Here is an 11,510-nt window from a genome sequence, read left to right as displayed (position 1 = left end):
CCTATTCTCACACACAAACCCCTGCAGGACCAAATGCCCAGGTCACCTCCTCACCAGCAAAAAGAAAGGAAAGTCTCTGCAAACCCCCATCTTGTGGCCTGACCCCCACACTGGAGGCTGGACCTTCCTCCTCCCTACTCCTCACTTCCCTCCGTGAGAATGGAGCCACGAAGCTGCACTTGTTGCAGCATAGGAGGGCCCCCCTCTCCTTGCCCCAGGCTGGGCTGTATCTCCCTGAGGGGAAGAGCTGGCGCCCCACCTCCCCAGCACACCTGAGCCGGAGTATGAGCACCAGGAGATGTGGGGGTTCCCGTTGGACCATCCAGAATTATCAGGCAATCCCCCAGGAAGAAAGGGTCTTGGTGTCTCTGGGATTCCCCCCTCTGGGGGATTAGGTGTAAGGACCTGCTCCACTGGAAGCCAACTCCCTGCCCCCAGCTGCCCAGGACCCCTGCCCAGGCAGGATCCCCCTGAGCTCCCATCACCCACCCCTGGGAAAATCAAACCAAGTGCAAGGTCTAAGGCAAGGGGAGCGAGTGTGAGTGAGTCAGCCGGTGTCCTCCCAGGACTCTGTAATCGTCACTAAGAAAGGCTTTGCTGACAACAGTGTTTGCTGGGAGACTGTGCGTGCCTGGGGACTGGCCGCGACTCCAGGACGGGCTGTGGACACCATGAGCCTCAGCGAGGAGCACGTACAACAGTTCCTTGACCAGAACCCCAGCTTCGCGGACCAGTACTTTGGGAAGAAGCTGAGCCCCGAGAACGTGGCTGGTGCCTGTGAGGATGGACAGCCGGTGGACTGTGCCAGTTTCCGCGAGCTGTGCCAGGTGGAGGAGAGCGCGGCCCTGTTTGAGCTGGTGCAGGACATGCAGGAGAGCGTGAACATGGAGCGGGTGGTCTTCAAGATCCTCCAACGCCTCTGCACTATCCTGCATGCCGACCGCTGCAGCCTCTTCATGTACCGCCAGCGCAACGGCGTGGCTGAGCTCGCCACGCGCCTCTTCAGCGTGCAGCCCAACAGCATCCTGGAGGACTGCCTGGTGCCCCCCGACTCTGAGATCGTCTTCCCACTGGACATTGGGGTGGTGGGTCATGTGGCTCAGACCAAGAAGATGGTGAACATCAAGGATGTGACGGAGGTGGGTTCCGGGCCACCGCTGGTAGCATCGGCGAGGCGCCCCTACCAGTCCCTCGGAGTGTGTCAGCCGGCAGGCCATGTGGGGTCCTTCGTTTTTAGGAAGGCGGCCTGGGCCAGTGGGAGCAGTGGGGTGGTCCAGAGCTCACAGAGAAGAAGGAAGGCAGCCTCGAGGTGGCTGGGAGGGCGGCCTGGGCTGACCCTGCTGCCTCCCTGACCCATAGGTCTCTGCACAGGAGCTAGGGGAGGAAGGAGTCAGAGCAGGGGCCTGTGTGAAGGCCCAGAAAGGGAAGGCCAGTGGACCCTGGAGCCTTAAACTCACAACCCCGTGGGAGATCTTGCTGCTTGCTGGCACAGGGAAGTTTGGGGGTTCAGGAGAAGCAGCAGGGAGACCAGGGGCTGGTCCAGGCGGGGCAAGAAGGATAGGAAGCAGTGCATGGAGCTGAGAAGCAGGAGGCCAGGCTCTTGTCAGGTGACAGGGAGGGTGGGTGTGGGGCTAGCACATCAGGAGGACAGGAATCTTAGGGTGGAGACCAGGGTGGGTGGCACTGGGGGGAAGGAGGTACCTGTTGGGCATGTGTGAGGGGCAAGGGCCTCCAGTGTGGGCATGGGGATGAGGAACTCCAAGAAGGAGCAGGAAGAGGCCCCGGGGGCAGAATGGCAGCCACTGTCTTCTGCCCTCTTGTCCCTTCTCATCTCTGAGAGGGGGCACAGGAGCCCTGAGCTGGGTCAGCCTCTGCCACTTTCAGTGAAGGAATCTAGAGGGGATTGCCCACTGGAATGGGCTTCTCTCAGAACAGCTGCTGTCCCCTAGTCCCTAGAGACGAACAGACACATGCAGGTCCCCCGGCCCAGGTTCCCGGGGAAGGAAATGGTGGCAATCCTCTTAAACTTATCTGCTCTAAGCAACCCCAGGTCCAGCGACCTGAATATAGTAATCTCTGGGCTTAGCTTCATCTCCATTCCCATTTAAGAAATGGGTCACCCAAGCATCAGAATATCAGGAAACTGAATTAACAGGAAAATAAAGGAATTCAGCAGTGGGGAGAGGTGCAGGGAACCTGCACTGAGCGACTTTCTCTGCCCCTTCTGTCTCTATATCTTGTCCCCTCCCATCTTGAGTCTGGGGTGGGCCTCTTAGCCCCCAGGGACCTGTCTTCCGGCTGGCCTCCCACGCCTGTGTTGTGTGAAGGTCTGGCTCAGGCGGCATGGCTACCCTGGGCCCTGTGCCTTCTCCGTGCTAGGGGCCCTGGCTTCTTGAGAACCCTCCACCTCCATGAGGACGGCCTACCCTAGTCCCCCGCAGTGGGCCGGGGGCACAGCATTGGCCTCAATCTTCAGGGCTGTGCTGGGTCTTGTTGATCTCAAATGTGGTAGAACTGAGACCAGAGTCAACATCAGCCAAAAACACATTTCCATTAAGCGTGTCCTGAAGCCCTAAACACTGCAAGGGTCAGGCTCCCAGATGTGTGTTGTCTTCAGATGGGCTATTGAGGCAGAGAGCCTTGCTCCATCTGAGGCCCCAGCACCCCCTCACAGGGCAACAGAAGCATGCAGGTTGGTTCTGGGGAGCAGTGAGCGCCTGGGGGCACGGAGCCCTGCGGGCAGCAAGGACAGCCACTGTGTGGTAGCTAAAGGACACCGCAGGGCTGCAACATCACCCCACCACCACTCTGCATCTCCGAAGACCCCCGAGGGTTCATGGCGAGGCAGCTAGGCAGAAGGGACATGGCTCTGGGATGGTCTCTGATTCTTCTCCAAAGAGCTGTGGGCCCGGAAAAAGTCCACGAGGGTCCTGCGTATTGCCAAGACATGCAGACCCCAGCTGTGGCAGCCACCCATTGTGGGGTCGAAGGCATTAGGGGCATGGCTTTGTGGGGAAGGTCTAGGAGCCAGCCCAACTGTGAAGAGGGAGGAGGGCGGCAGCACCAAGCCGGCCATGCGGAACACAGATATGCCAGCACGTGGGTAGATGCTGTAGATGAGCAATGAAGAGGGTCTGGACAATGCAGACAGAGTTGGAGGCACTTTAGAGGAGTCATAGGACCCCTAGACCTACTGAGGCTGAGGGGAGGGAGGTGCCAAGAGGACACCAAGTTCTGCTCCGTGGGCGATGGGTGGGCTCCAACACCTGGAATGGGGGCACGAGAGGGCCGATGTTTCAGGAATGAGGTTTAGGATGTGATGGCCCTGGGGTTGCTCCTACTCTAACACTCTGGCTACAGGAAGGTCTGGTTTTAGGGCTCCTGGGAGCCTGAGCATCACCCCTTGCCCACAAGGTAGTAGGGGCTCTGAATGAGGTCGGATCTGATTCAGCAGAGAAACCAGGGTGGGGGCATTGACATGGAGACAGCGGAGAAGAAGATGCAGGCAGGGAAGCTGAATGGGCACAGGGTACAAGGATGTGGAACGCAGGTGAGCCCAGACTTGGGTGACTCTGCTCAAACAACACAGCTCTTGGCCAGAACCTACTCTCAACCTTCCTGAGGGTCCCTGCACTTTGACCCTAGGGTGCTCTGGAAGCTGATGAGCTGCCTGCAGAGACAGTGAGAGGCTTCAGCCACAGGTGACCGGGTGAAGGTCCCAGTGTGGCCCAAGCAGAAGGGGGTGTCTGGTACAGTGCGAGGCACCGGGAGCAGGGGGAACTGAAAGGACCCCAAGTCGGAAGAGGGGATCACAGCTGAAGGACAGTACGGAAAGTCTGGCACAGAGCGAGGGCCTGCCAGGAGACCAAGCTGTGTGGTCAGGAAGGCAGAGCCCCAGAGCAGCAGAAGCCAGGAAGGTAACCAGAGAGCACAAACACCAAAGATGGGAACGTGAAAGGGGCCCCAAGCTCCTGCCTGTGCTCAGCTTGGGGTGTGGCGTTGAGACAGGTCCCTCCGTGTCATGGAACACCGGCGCCACTGCTCAGCACTGCTGCCGCCTCCAGAGCTGAGTCTGGATTTCCCCCTGCGGCTGCATGTGACAGCTCCTTCTCCAGTCAACAGGCAGGAGAGGACCTGAGAAGAGCTGGGGCCAGACACGCGCACCTCTTCATTGGAACACGGGCTGCCCTCCTCCCATCTGGTCTCCCACTGGCCTGAACTGTGGCCCAGCTGCCCGTGCAAGGGAGTCTGGGAGTGGACACAGCATCCTTGGGCCATGTGAGGGTGAAGCCACAGAGAAGGCACGGGAAGTCACGTGGGGTCAGTCACCCATGTTTGTCACAGGACCAACAGTCCGGGTAAACCCAAAAGAGCTTTTAACAAGTAATAATAACAAAACATAGGGAGTGTTTACGGGGATTGCCTCACCCAACCCAGGCTGACCAGTGAAGGGGGGCCCAGGGCTGTCCCATCCTTGCTAGAGGTGACACGTGGCAAGTCCGGGCCCCAACCCAAGTAGTCCAACTCTGAGCCATCCGCTGCAGTTCTGTATCTGGTCACTTGGGCCTCATGTAAATAAATATCAGCACCCAGCAAGTATGAGGGCGGAGCTGGAGTTACTCTGAAGGACAGTGTCCCCGTCACCTCGGGGGACCTCATCCTGGTAACACTCAGTCACCTGAGTCAAAACAAAGCTAAGCTCACTTGTTCCCTATGGAAAGCCCATCAATCAGTTCCCAATCAAGCAGAGACGCAGAGAAGCACCTCTAAAACTAGCAGGACCTGCCCTGGGGGCTGGACATGGACAAATGCCTCATCACAAGGGCAACAGACCCTATGGAGCACATGCTGGCTGGAGCACGACTCCAGGAGACTCCCAGGGGACCCTCTGCCCTGACTCGCACTCACCCTTCATTCGGCCAATGCACCTTTGGGAAGTAGCATGTGGGGGCTGGCCCAAGGGGAGGTGAAGGGAGGAGAGGGCAGCCTGATCTAGGAGGGACTTGGGGAGGGACGGGCAGATGGGACAGAATCCAGAGGTACCCAGGAGGCCTGCTTAACGGATAACAGCAGGTGCAAAAGGACCTGGGCCTGACACATCCAAGCTTGTGAAGACTCAGCAGAGTCTGTGAGCGAGAGCTGGGGTAACTGGCTCCAAATGGGGGGATCGGGACTGAGCCAAGCCAGAGCCACAAGGACAGCCCAGGAACCATGTCTTCTTGTGCTGCCTGGGCTCCTGAGGCTAGCACCTGGGTCTCAGCACTGGCCTGGGCAGTGGACGCGGGGGAGCTTAACCTTGCCCCCCGCCCCCAGGATCAGGGTGAGCCGGGGCTCTAGGTCCACAGACTGACAATCACTCTTTTCTCCCCTCTTGCTGCCCAGTGTCCCCACTTCAGCTCTTTTGCTGATGAGCTGACCGATTATGTGACAAAGAACATCCTGGCCACGCCCATCATGAATGGCAAAGATGTCGTGGCTGTCGTCATGGCGGTGAACAAGCTTGACGGCCCATGCTTCACAAGTGAAGATGAAGATGTGAGTGTTGGGGGCCCTTCCGGGCGTGCACGCCTCCGTGTGCGGCCACCCCTGTCCCCAGGTCTGTCCTGTGCCTGGCGGGGTGCACGCGTGTTCTCTCGGCGTCTGTGTGTATACCTCTCCTCTGCTTAGCTCCGAGAGCTTATGTATGTGTCTCTCCTGCACATCTGTGTGTGTCTTCACGTGTGTGGGCCTGTGTGTGCTCAGATCCGGGCACGTACGCGCCCTGCTCCAGGCGGCTGGGCATCTATGCACCCTTGCACACCTGGGCACCTTCTGAAAACTAGGGCTTTAACCTCCTGTTGTTATAATTCCTGTTTCAGGTTTTCCTGAAGTACCTGAATTTTGGCACATTAAACTTGAAGATCTACCACTTGAGCTACCTTCACAACTGTGAGACACGCCGCGGCCAGGTACCTCTGCGTGCACCCAGTCTGGGCCATCCCACCCCAGCCTCCCAGCCCTCTGAGATGCCCAAGTCTGCCCAGGTCCCTGTGCCAGTCTCTCTGGACAGAGTCAATGTTGTGTTCCACCTGGACAGGTTCCAGGGAGAGTCCTATGGCTTTTGTGGTCAGTGTGATGTTGAGAGTGTGCCCACTGCAGTGAGTGGCGTCAGGGGGCTGTTGGGCAGCTGGGACCCCAAAGAGGTGGGGTCTCTCATCCCATCTGCCCAGCCTGACTCACCCCAATCGAGGTGGCTGTGAGTACCTGGAATGCTGCAGGCACTCCTTAGAAGCTTCTCAAACGCTCTATTGCAGGAGCGGGGGTGAAAGACAAAAGAACCGCAGGAACAGAGGTTCTGTCACCCACTGGCCGAGTCCCCTGGTGGGTCAACCCCACGCTGCACGGGACAGTTCTTGCTTCCAGGGCTGGAATCTGCTTCCCCCCAACGAAGAGAGTGTGGGGCCTGATGGAAGCAAGGCAGGGCCTCATGTTTCAGGAATAGGTGCAGAGTTCACGGGCTCATGAGGTGGGCTCCCTCTGTGTCCTCCTGGCTCAGGGCTGGGCCCCACTGGAGCCCTGGAAGACAGTAAGTGGGCCAGGAAGAGGACAAAAATGCAGCTCCCGTCACTGGATCGTGGGCTGGAAAGGCCGTGTAGATGTGGCCTTCCGGCTGAGCCTCAGAGGATGTTGGGGATGAGCTGGGCACTCCAGGCCGTCCCCACCGTCTGTTCTGCCTGCAGATGCTGAGCAGGTCCTGGGCGCCTGCTGCAAACTTGTTTAAAATGATGAGAGGCTCCTGCATTTATCCCAGAAAAGCCGTTTGGGGGCCTCTTCCTGACCCATGAGCTACAGAAGGAGCAGCCTAGGCAGGAGGTCTGGGATCCCCTGAGGATCTTCTGGCCATAGGCCAGCCCTACACATGGAGAAGAAGCAAGCCTCTGACAGAGACACCTCCCAAAGGCTATGGTCACAAGAATCTAGGGCCGAAGTCCAGGAGAACGAGGCTGGCCATCCTGGTGCTCCAGCACGGCTGTGCAGGAGGGGTGGTGGGAGGACCCTCGGGAGAGGTCAAGAGGGCACCCTGGGCAGAGGGAAAACCGTGGCCTGAGGCCTTGAAGGACATAATTGCCCAGTTGGGGGCTGATCAGACAGGGCATAGGGCTGGCTGGGGAATGGCTAAGGGGCTGCGAGGCTGACATGATACAGAGACTGGCATCTAGAAAGGCCACCAGGTTGACTGTGCCCTTTGGAGGGAAGCGGCTGTGAGCCCCACACCGTAGGAACAGGGCTCTGCACTGGAGGTATGTCTCTCCTTGCCCATTTATTAATTTATACAATCATATGTTTACATCAGTTTGGAGTCATGAGTTCCAAGGTATTTTGATTATAACCCTAGTCAACTTTACTGATTTTGTTGTTCAGTCTTTTTCTGACTGGAGCCACTGGGAGCCTCGCAGTGTCTCCTGTGTCATCTGACCCAACCCACTGACCCCATTATTCTGGGGTGTTTTGTTTATCGGGTTGGAGGATGAGCAGGTTTCTTGGTTGGGGAGGGGTTGTACCCCACTTACTATCTGATGCTCCAGGATCATTTGTATATGTCCTGTCCAGCCCTGGAATCAGCAATTCCTCAAGGAGCCCTGGTTACTTCTATTGGGGAATGGGCTGAGAAACAAAGATCTGGGCACTGCATGTGCTCATTGCTACCGGGGTGTCAGCTTCAAGGTCCTGTCAGCTGGCAGAGTCAGGAAGTCCATGTGTGCATACTCTTCTGTGCATACGCACATCTACAAATATCTCTACATGTAACCATGAATCCATATTAAGTTAAATTGAGTTCCTGCTGGTGTCTACAATGTAACCTGTCACCACCAGGGTCTTCTGGCCTCTTCCTTTGGCTGCTGTGCAGGTTTCCACTCCAACAGTGAGACCCCTGGCTTCTGTCGTCCACCACTTGTTTGCTTAGTTGTTCAGTTCTAGTGTATGTGCGCAGCAAGAGCATAATCGTTAACCCATGGGAGATGACTTTACCCAGAAGAGGACAGTGTTTGTGTTCCGCTTCTTTTGCCTTTAGTCTTACAAGACTCTGCTCATTTCCAAAAATACTTCCATCAGCACCTTTTCTCTTTCCCCTTCAGTGAGGTGGTTACAAGTGTTAAAGTTTGATTCTCTTGTCAGAGTCTGCATTATTTCATGGAATTCCCCCAACCTGCTAAATGTTCATTGACCCACATTAAGCTTCCTTCTTTGTCCTGTAAATCTCTATAGGTCTTAACAAATGCATCATGACAGTTATAAACTATTACAATATCATAAAAATAATTTCACTGCCCTAAAAATCCCATGTTACACCCGTTCACCTCTCTACCCCCAACTCCATGGAACCCCTGCAACCACCAATCCACAGTTTAGTCTTTTCCAGAATGTCATACAGTTAGAACCATGCAGTGTGTAGCTTGTAAGACTGGCTTCTTTCCCTTAGTAAAATGCATTTAAGTTACTCCATGTCTCAGGGAGCCTGGGTGGCTCAGTTGGTTAAGCATCTAACTTCAGCTCAGGCCATAATCTCATGGATTTTGAGTTTGAGCTCTATGTGGGGCTCCATGCTCCCAGCTCAGAGCCTGGAGCCTGCTTCCAATTCTGTGTGTCTCCTTCTCTCCCCCCCCCCCCCACTCACTCTCTCTCTCACATTCTCTCTCTCTCTCTCTCTCTCTCTCTCTCTCTCTCTCTCTCTCTCTCTCCCTCTCTCTCTCTCTCAAAACAAATAAGTAAATGTTAAAAAAAATTTTAAGGGCACCTGGGTGGCTCAGTCAGTTGAGCATCCAGCTTCAGCTCTTGTCATAATACTGCAGTTAATGAGTTTGAGCCCCACATCGGGCTCACTGCTGCCAGCGCAGAGCCCAATTTGGATCCTCTGTCCCTCTCTCTCTGCCCCTGCCCTGCTTGTACCCTCTCTCTCAAAAAATAAATAAACATTAATTTTTTTTAATTTATGATTCCTCCATGTCTTTTTATGGCTTGATAGCTCATTTCTTTTTAGTGCTGAGTAACATTCCATTGTCTGAATGTGTCACTTTCACCTATGGAAAGACATCTTGATTGCTTCCAGTTTGGAGCAATTATGAATAAAATTGTTAAAACATTTGTGTGCAGGTTTTTGTGTGAATGTAAGTTTTCAATTCAGTTGAATATATACCAAGGAGCGAAACTGCTGAATAACACGATATAGTTGTATTTAACTTTTTTAAAAAACGTTTTCAATGTTCATTTCTTTGTTTATTTTTGAGAGAGAGAGAGAGAGAGAGAGAGAGAGAGAGAGAGAGAGAGAGAGAGTGAGAGTGAGGGAGGGACAGAGAGGGAGACACAGAATCCCAAGCAGGCTCCAGGCTCCGAGCTGTCAGTACAGGGCCAGAGTCAGGACTCAAACTCATGAAACGTGAGATCATGACCTGAGTCGAAATCAGCCACTTAACTAACTAAGCCACCCAGGTGCCTTTAATTGTTCTTAACTTTGTGAGACACTGCCAAAAAGAACTGTGCTATTTTGCATCCCTAAAAACAATAAATGGGAATCCTGTCATCAGTTTTCGGGATCGTCAGTTACGAGGATTTCAGCCATCCTGATAGGTGTGCCTCATTTTAGTCTTAATCTACAATTCCTTAATGATGAATGCCGTCCAGCATCTTTTCATAAACTTCTTTGTCATCTGTACCTTATTCTTTGGAGAAATGTCTGTTCAGATCTTTACCCATTTTTAAATTAGTTTTCTGGGTTTTTTTTTATTGTTTCATTTTTAAAGTTTTGGGAAATTTTGGTTACAAGTCCTTTATCAGATATGTGTTTTGCAAATATTTTCTCCAAGGATATAGCTTGCCTCCTCATTCTCTTAACACTGTATTTGGAAAAACAGAAGTTTTAAATTTTAACAAAGTCCAACTTACCAATTTTTCCTTCATGAATTGTAGTTAGGTGTTGTATCTCAAAACTCATCATTATGTCTATCAATACATGAATGGATAAAGAAAACAAGGCATGTACATGTATATGTATATGTATATTGGAATATTTCTCAGCCATAAAAGAGAATGAAATCTTGGCATTTGTAACAACATGGATGGAGCTAGACTACATCATGCTAAGCTAAATAAGTCAGTCAGAGAAAGACAAATCATATCATATGATTTTAGTCATATGTGTAATTTAAGAAACAAAACAAACAAGCAAAGGGGAAAAGAGAGAGAGAGAGAAAGAGAAAGGCAAAGCAAGAAACAGACCTCAGACTATAGAGAACGCACTGAAGGTTACCGGAGGGGAAGTGGGTGGGGGATGGGGGAAATGGGTGATGGGGATTCAAGAGTGCACTTGTGGTGATGAGCACCAGGTGATGTATGATACGGCCGAATCACTATACTGTACACCTGATTTAACAAAGCACTGTTGTTAACTAACTGGAATTAAACTAAAAACTTAAAAAAAATCACCTCATCCCCAAACTCAAGGTCACCCATATTTTTTTCTTCTATGTCATCTGTTAGGAGTTCTATAGTTTTGTTTTAATTTCTTTCCATATTTATTTATTTTTTGAGAGAGAGAGAGAGCATGAGTTTGAGGGGCAGAGAGAGAGGGAGAAAGAGGACACAGAATCCAAACCAGGCTCTAGGCAGGGCTTGGACCCACAAACTGTGAGATCATGATGTGAGCCAAAGTCAGAAGCTTAACAGCCAAAGTCATGACTGAGCCACCCTGGTGCCCCTACAGTTTTTGTTTTATAGTTAGGCCTATGAGTTAATCTTTGTGAAAAGTGTCAGGTCTGGGTCTAAACACACTTGTTTGCCTATGGATGCCAAATTGCACAAAAACTGTCTTTTCTCCTCTGTTTCTTCATCTAACTGCAGTTCTCTGAGTCTATTTCTGGGTTCTCTATTCTGTTTTATTGATCTATGTGTCTATGTTTTCACCAATACCATAGTACTGATCCTGTCTTCATCATTAGAGTTTTACAGTCTTGAAATCAGAAATATCAATTCTCCAACTTGTTTTTTCTGCAGTAGTATACTGGCTATTCCATGGGTGGGGGGAGGGGCCTTTCCATTTAAACTTTAAAATCAGTTTGTCTATATCCACAAAGTATTTGTGGATACATGCTGGTATTTTAATCGGGACTGCATTTAATCTGTACATCAAGTTGGGAAGAAGTGGCAACAGTAATGTGTCTTCCAGTTGATGAACAGAGAATATCTCTCCATTTCTTTAGATCTTCTTTGGTTTCTTTAGAATTCTGTAGTTTTTGCATATAGATCCCATATATATTTTGTTACTTTGTACAGTATCGCTGATATTAACATAAAAATGAAATAAGTTTTCAGTGATACTGTGTTCTTAATTTCAAATTCCAATTATTTATTGCAGATATAAAGAAAGGTGACTGACTTTTGCATATTAACCTTATATCCTGTGACCTTAAAACAATCTCTTATTAGATCCAGGAAGGTTTTTTTAAATTGACTCCTTGGTATTTTCACATAGACAA

The 11,510-nt window shown here is 51.8% G+C and overlaps 1 protein-coding gene across 1 annotated transcript in view; it reads left to right on the top strand.

Moving 5' to 3' along the window:
• Positions 1-656: 656 nt before the first annotated feature.
• Positions 657-11,510, top strand: part of PDE6B (phosphodiesterase 6B) — a 32,731-nt gene continuing 21,877 nt past the window's right edge. Inside the window, exons 1-3 of the mRNA XM_029932962.1 lie at positions 657-1,139; positions 5,383-5,535; positions 5,859-5,948. Coding sequence (XP_029788822.1) covers positions 672-1,139; positions 5,383-5,535; positions 5,859-5,948 — 711 coding nt within the window. The 5' untranslated portion in view covers positions 657-671. The remainder of the gene's footprint in view (positions 1,140-5,382; positions 5,536-5,858; positions 5,949-11,510) is intronic.

This window comes from Suricata suricatta, chromosome 1, assembly GCF_006229205.1.
Source record: "Suricata suricatta isolate VVHF042 chromosome 1, meerkat_22Aug2017_6uvM2_HiC, whole genome shotgun sequence".
Classification (NCBI taxonomy): Eukaryota; Metazoa; Chordata; class Mammalia; order Carnivora; family Herpestidae; genus Suricata; species Suricata suricatta.
Note: the sequence above shows the minus strand (reverse complement) of the source record. Positions and strands in the feature narration are given on the sequence as shown.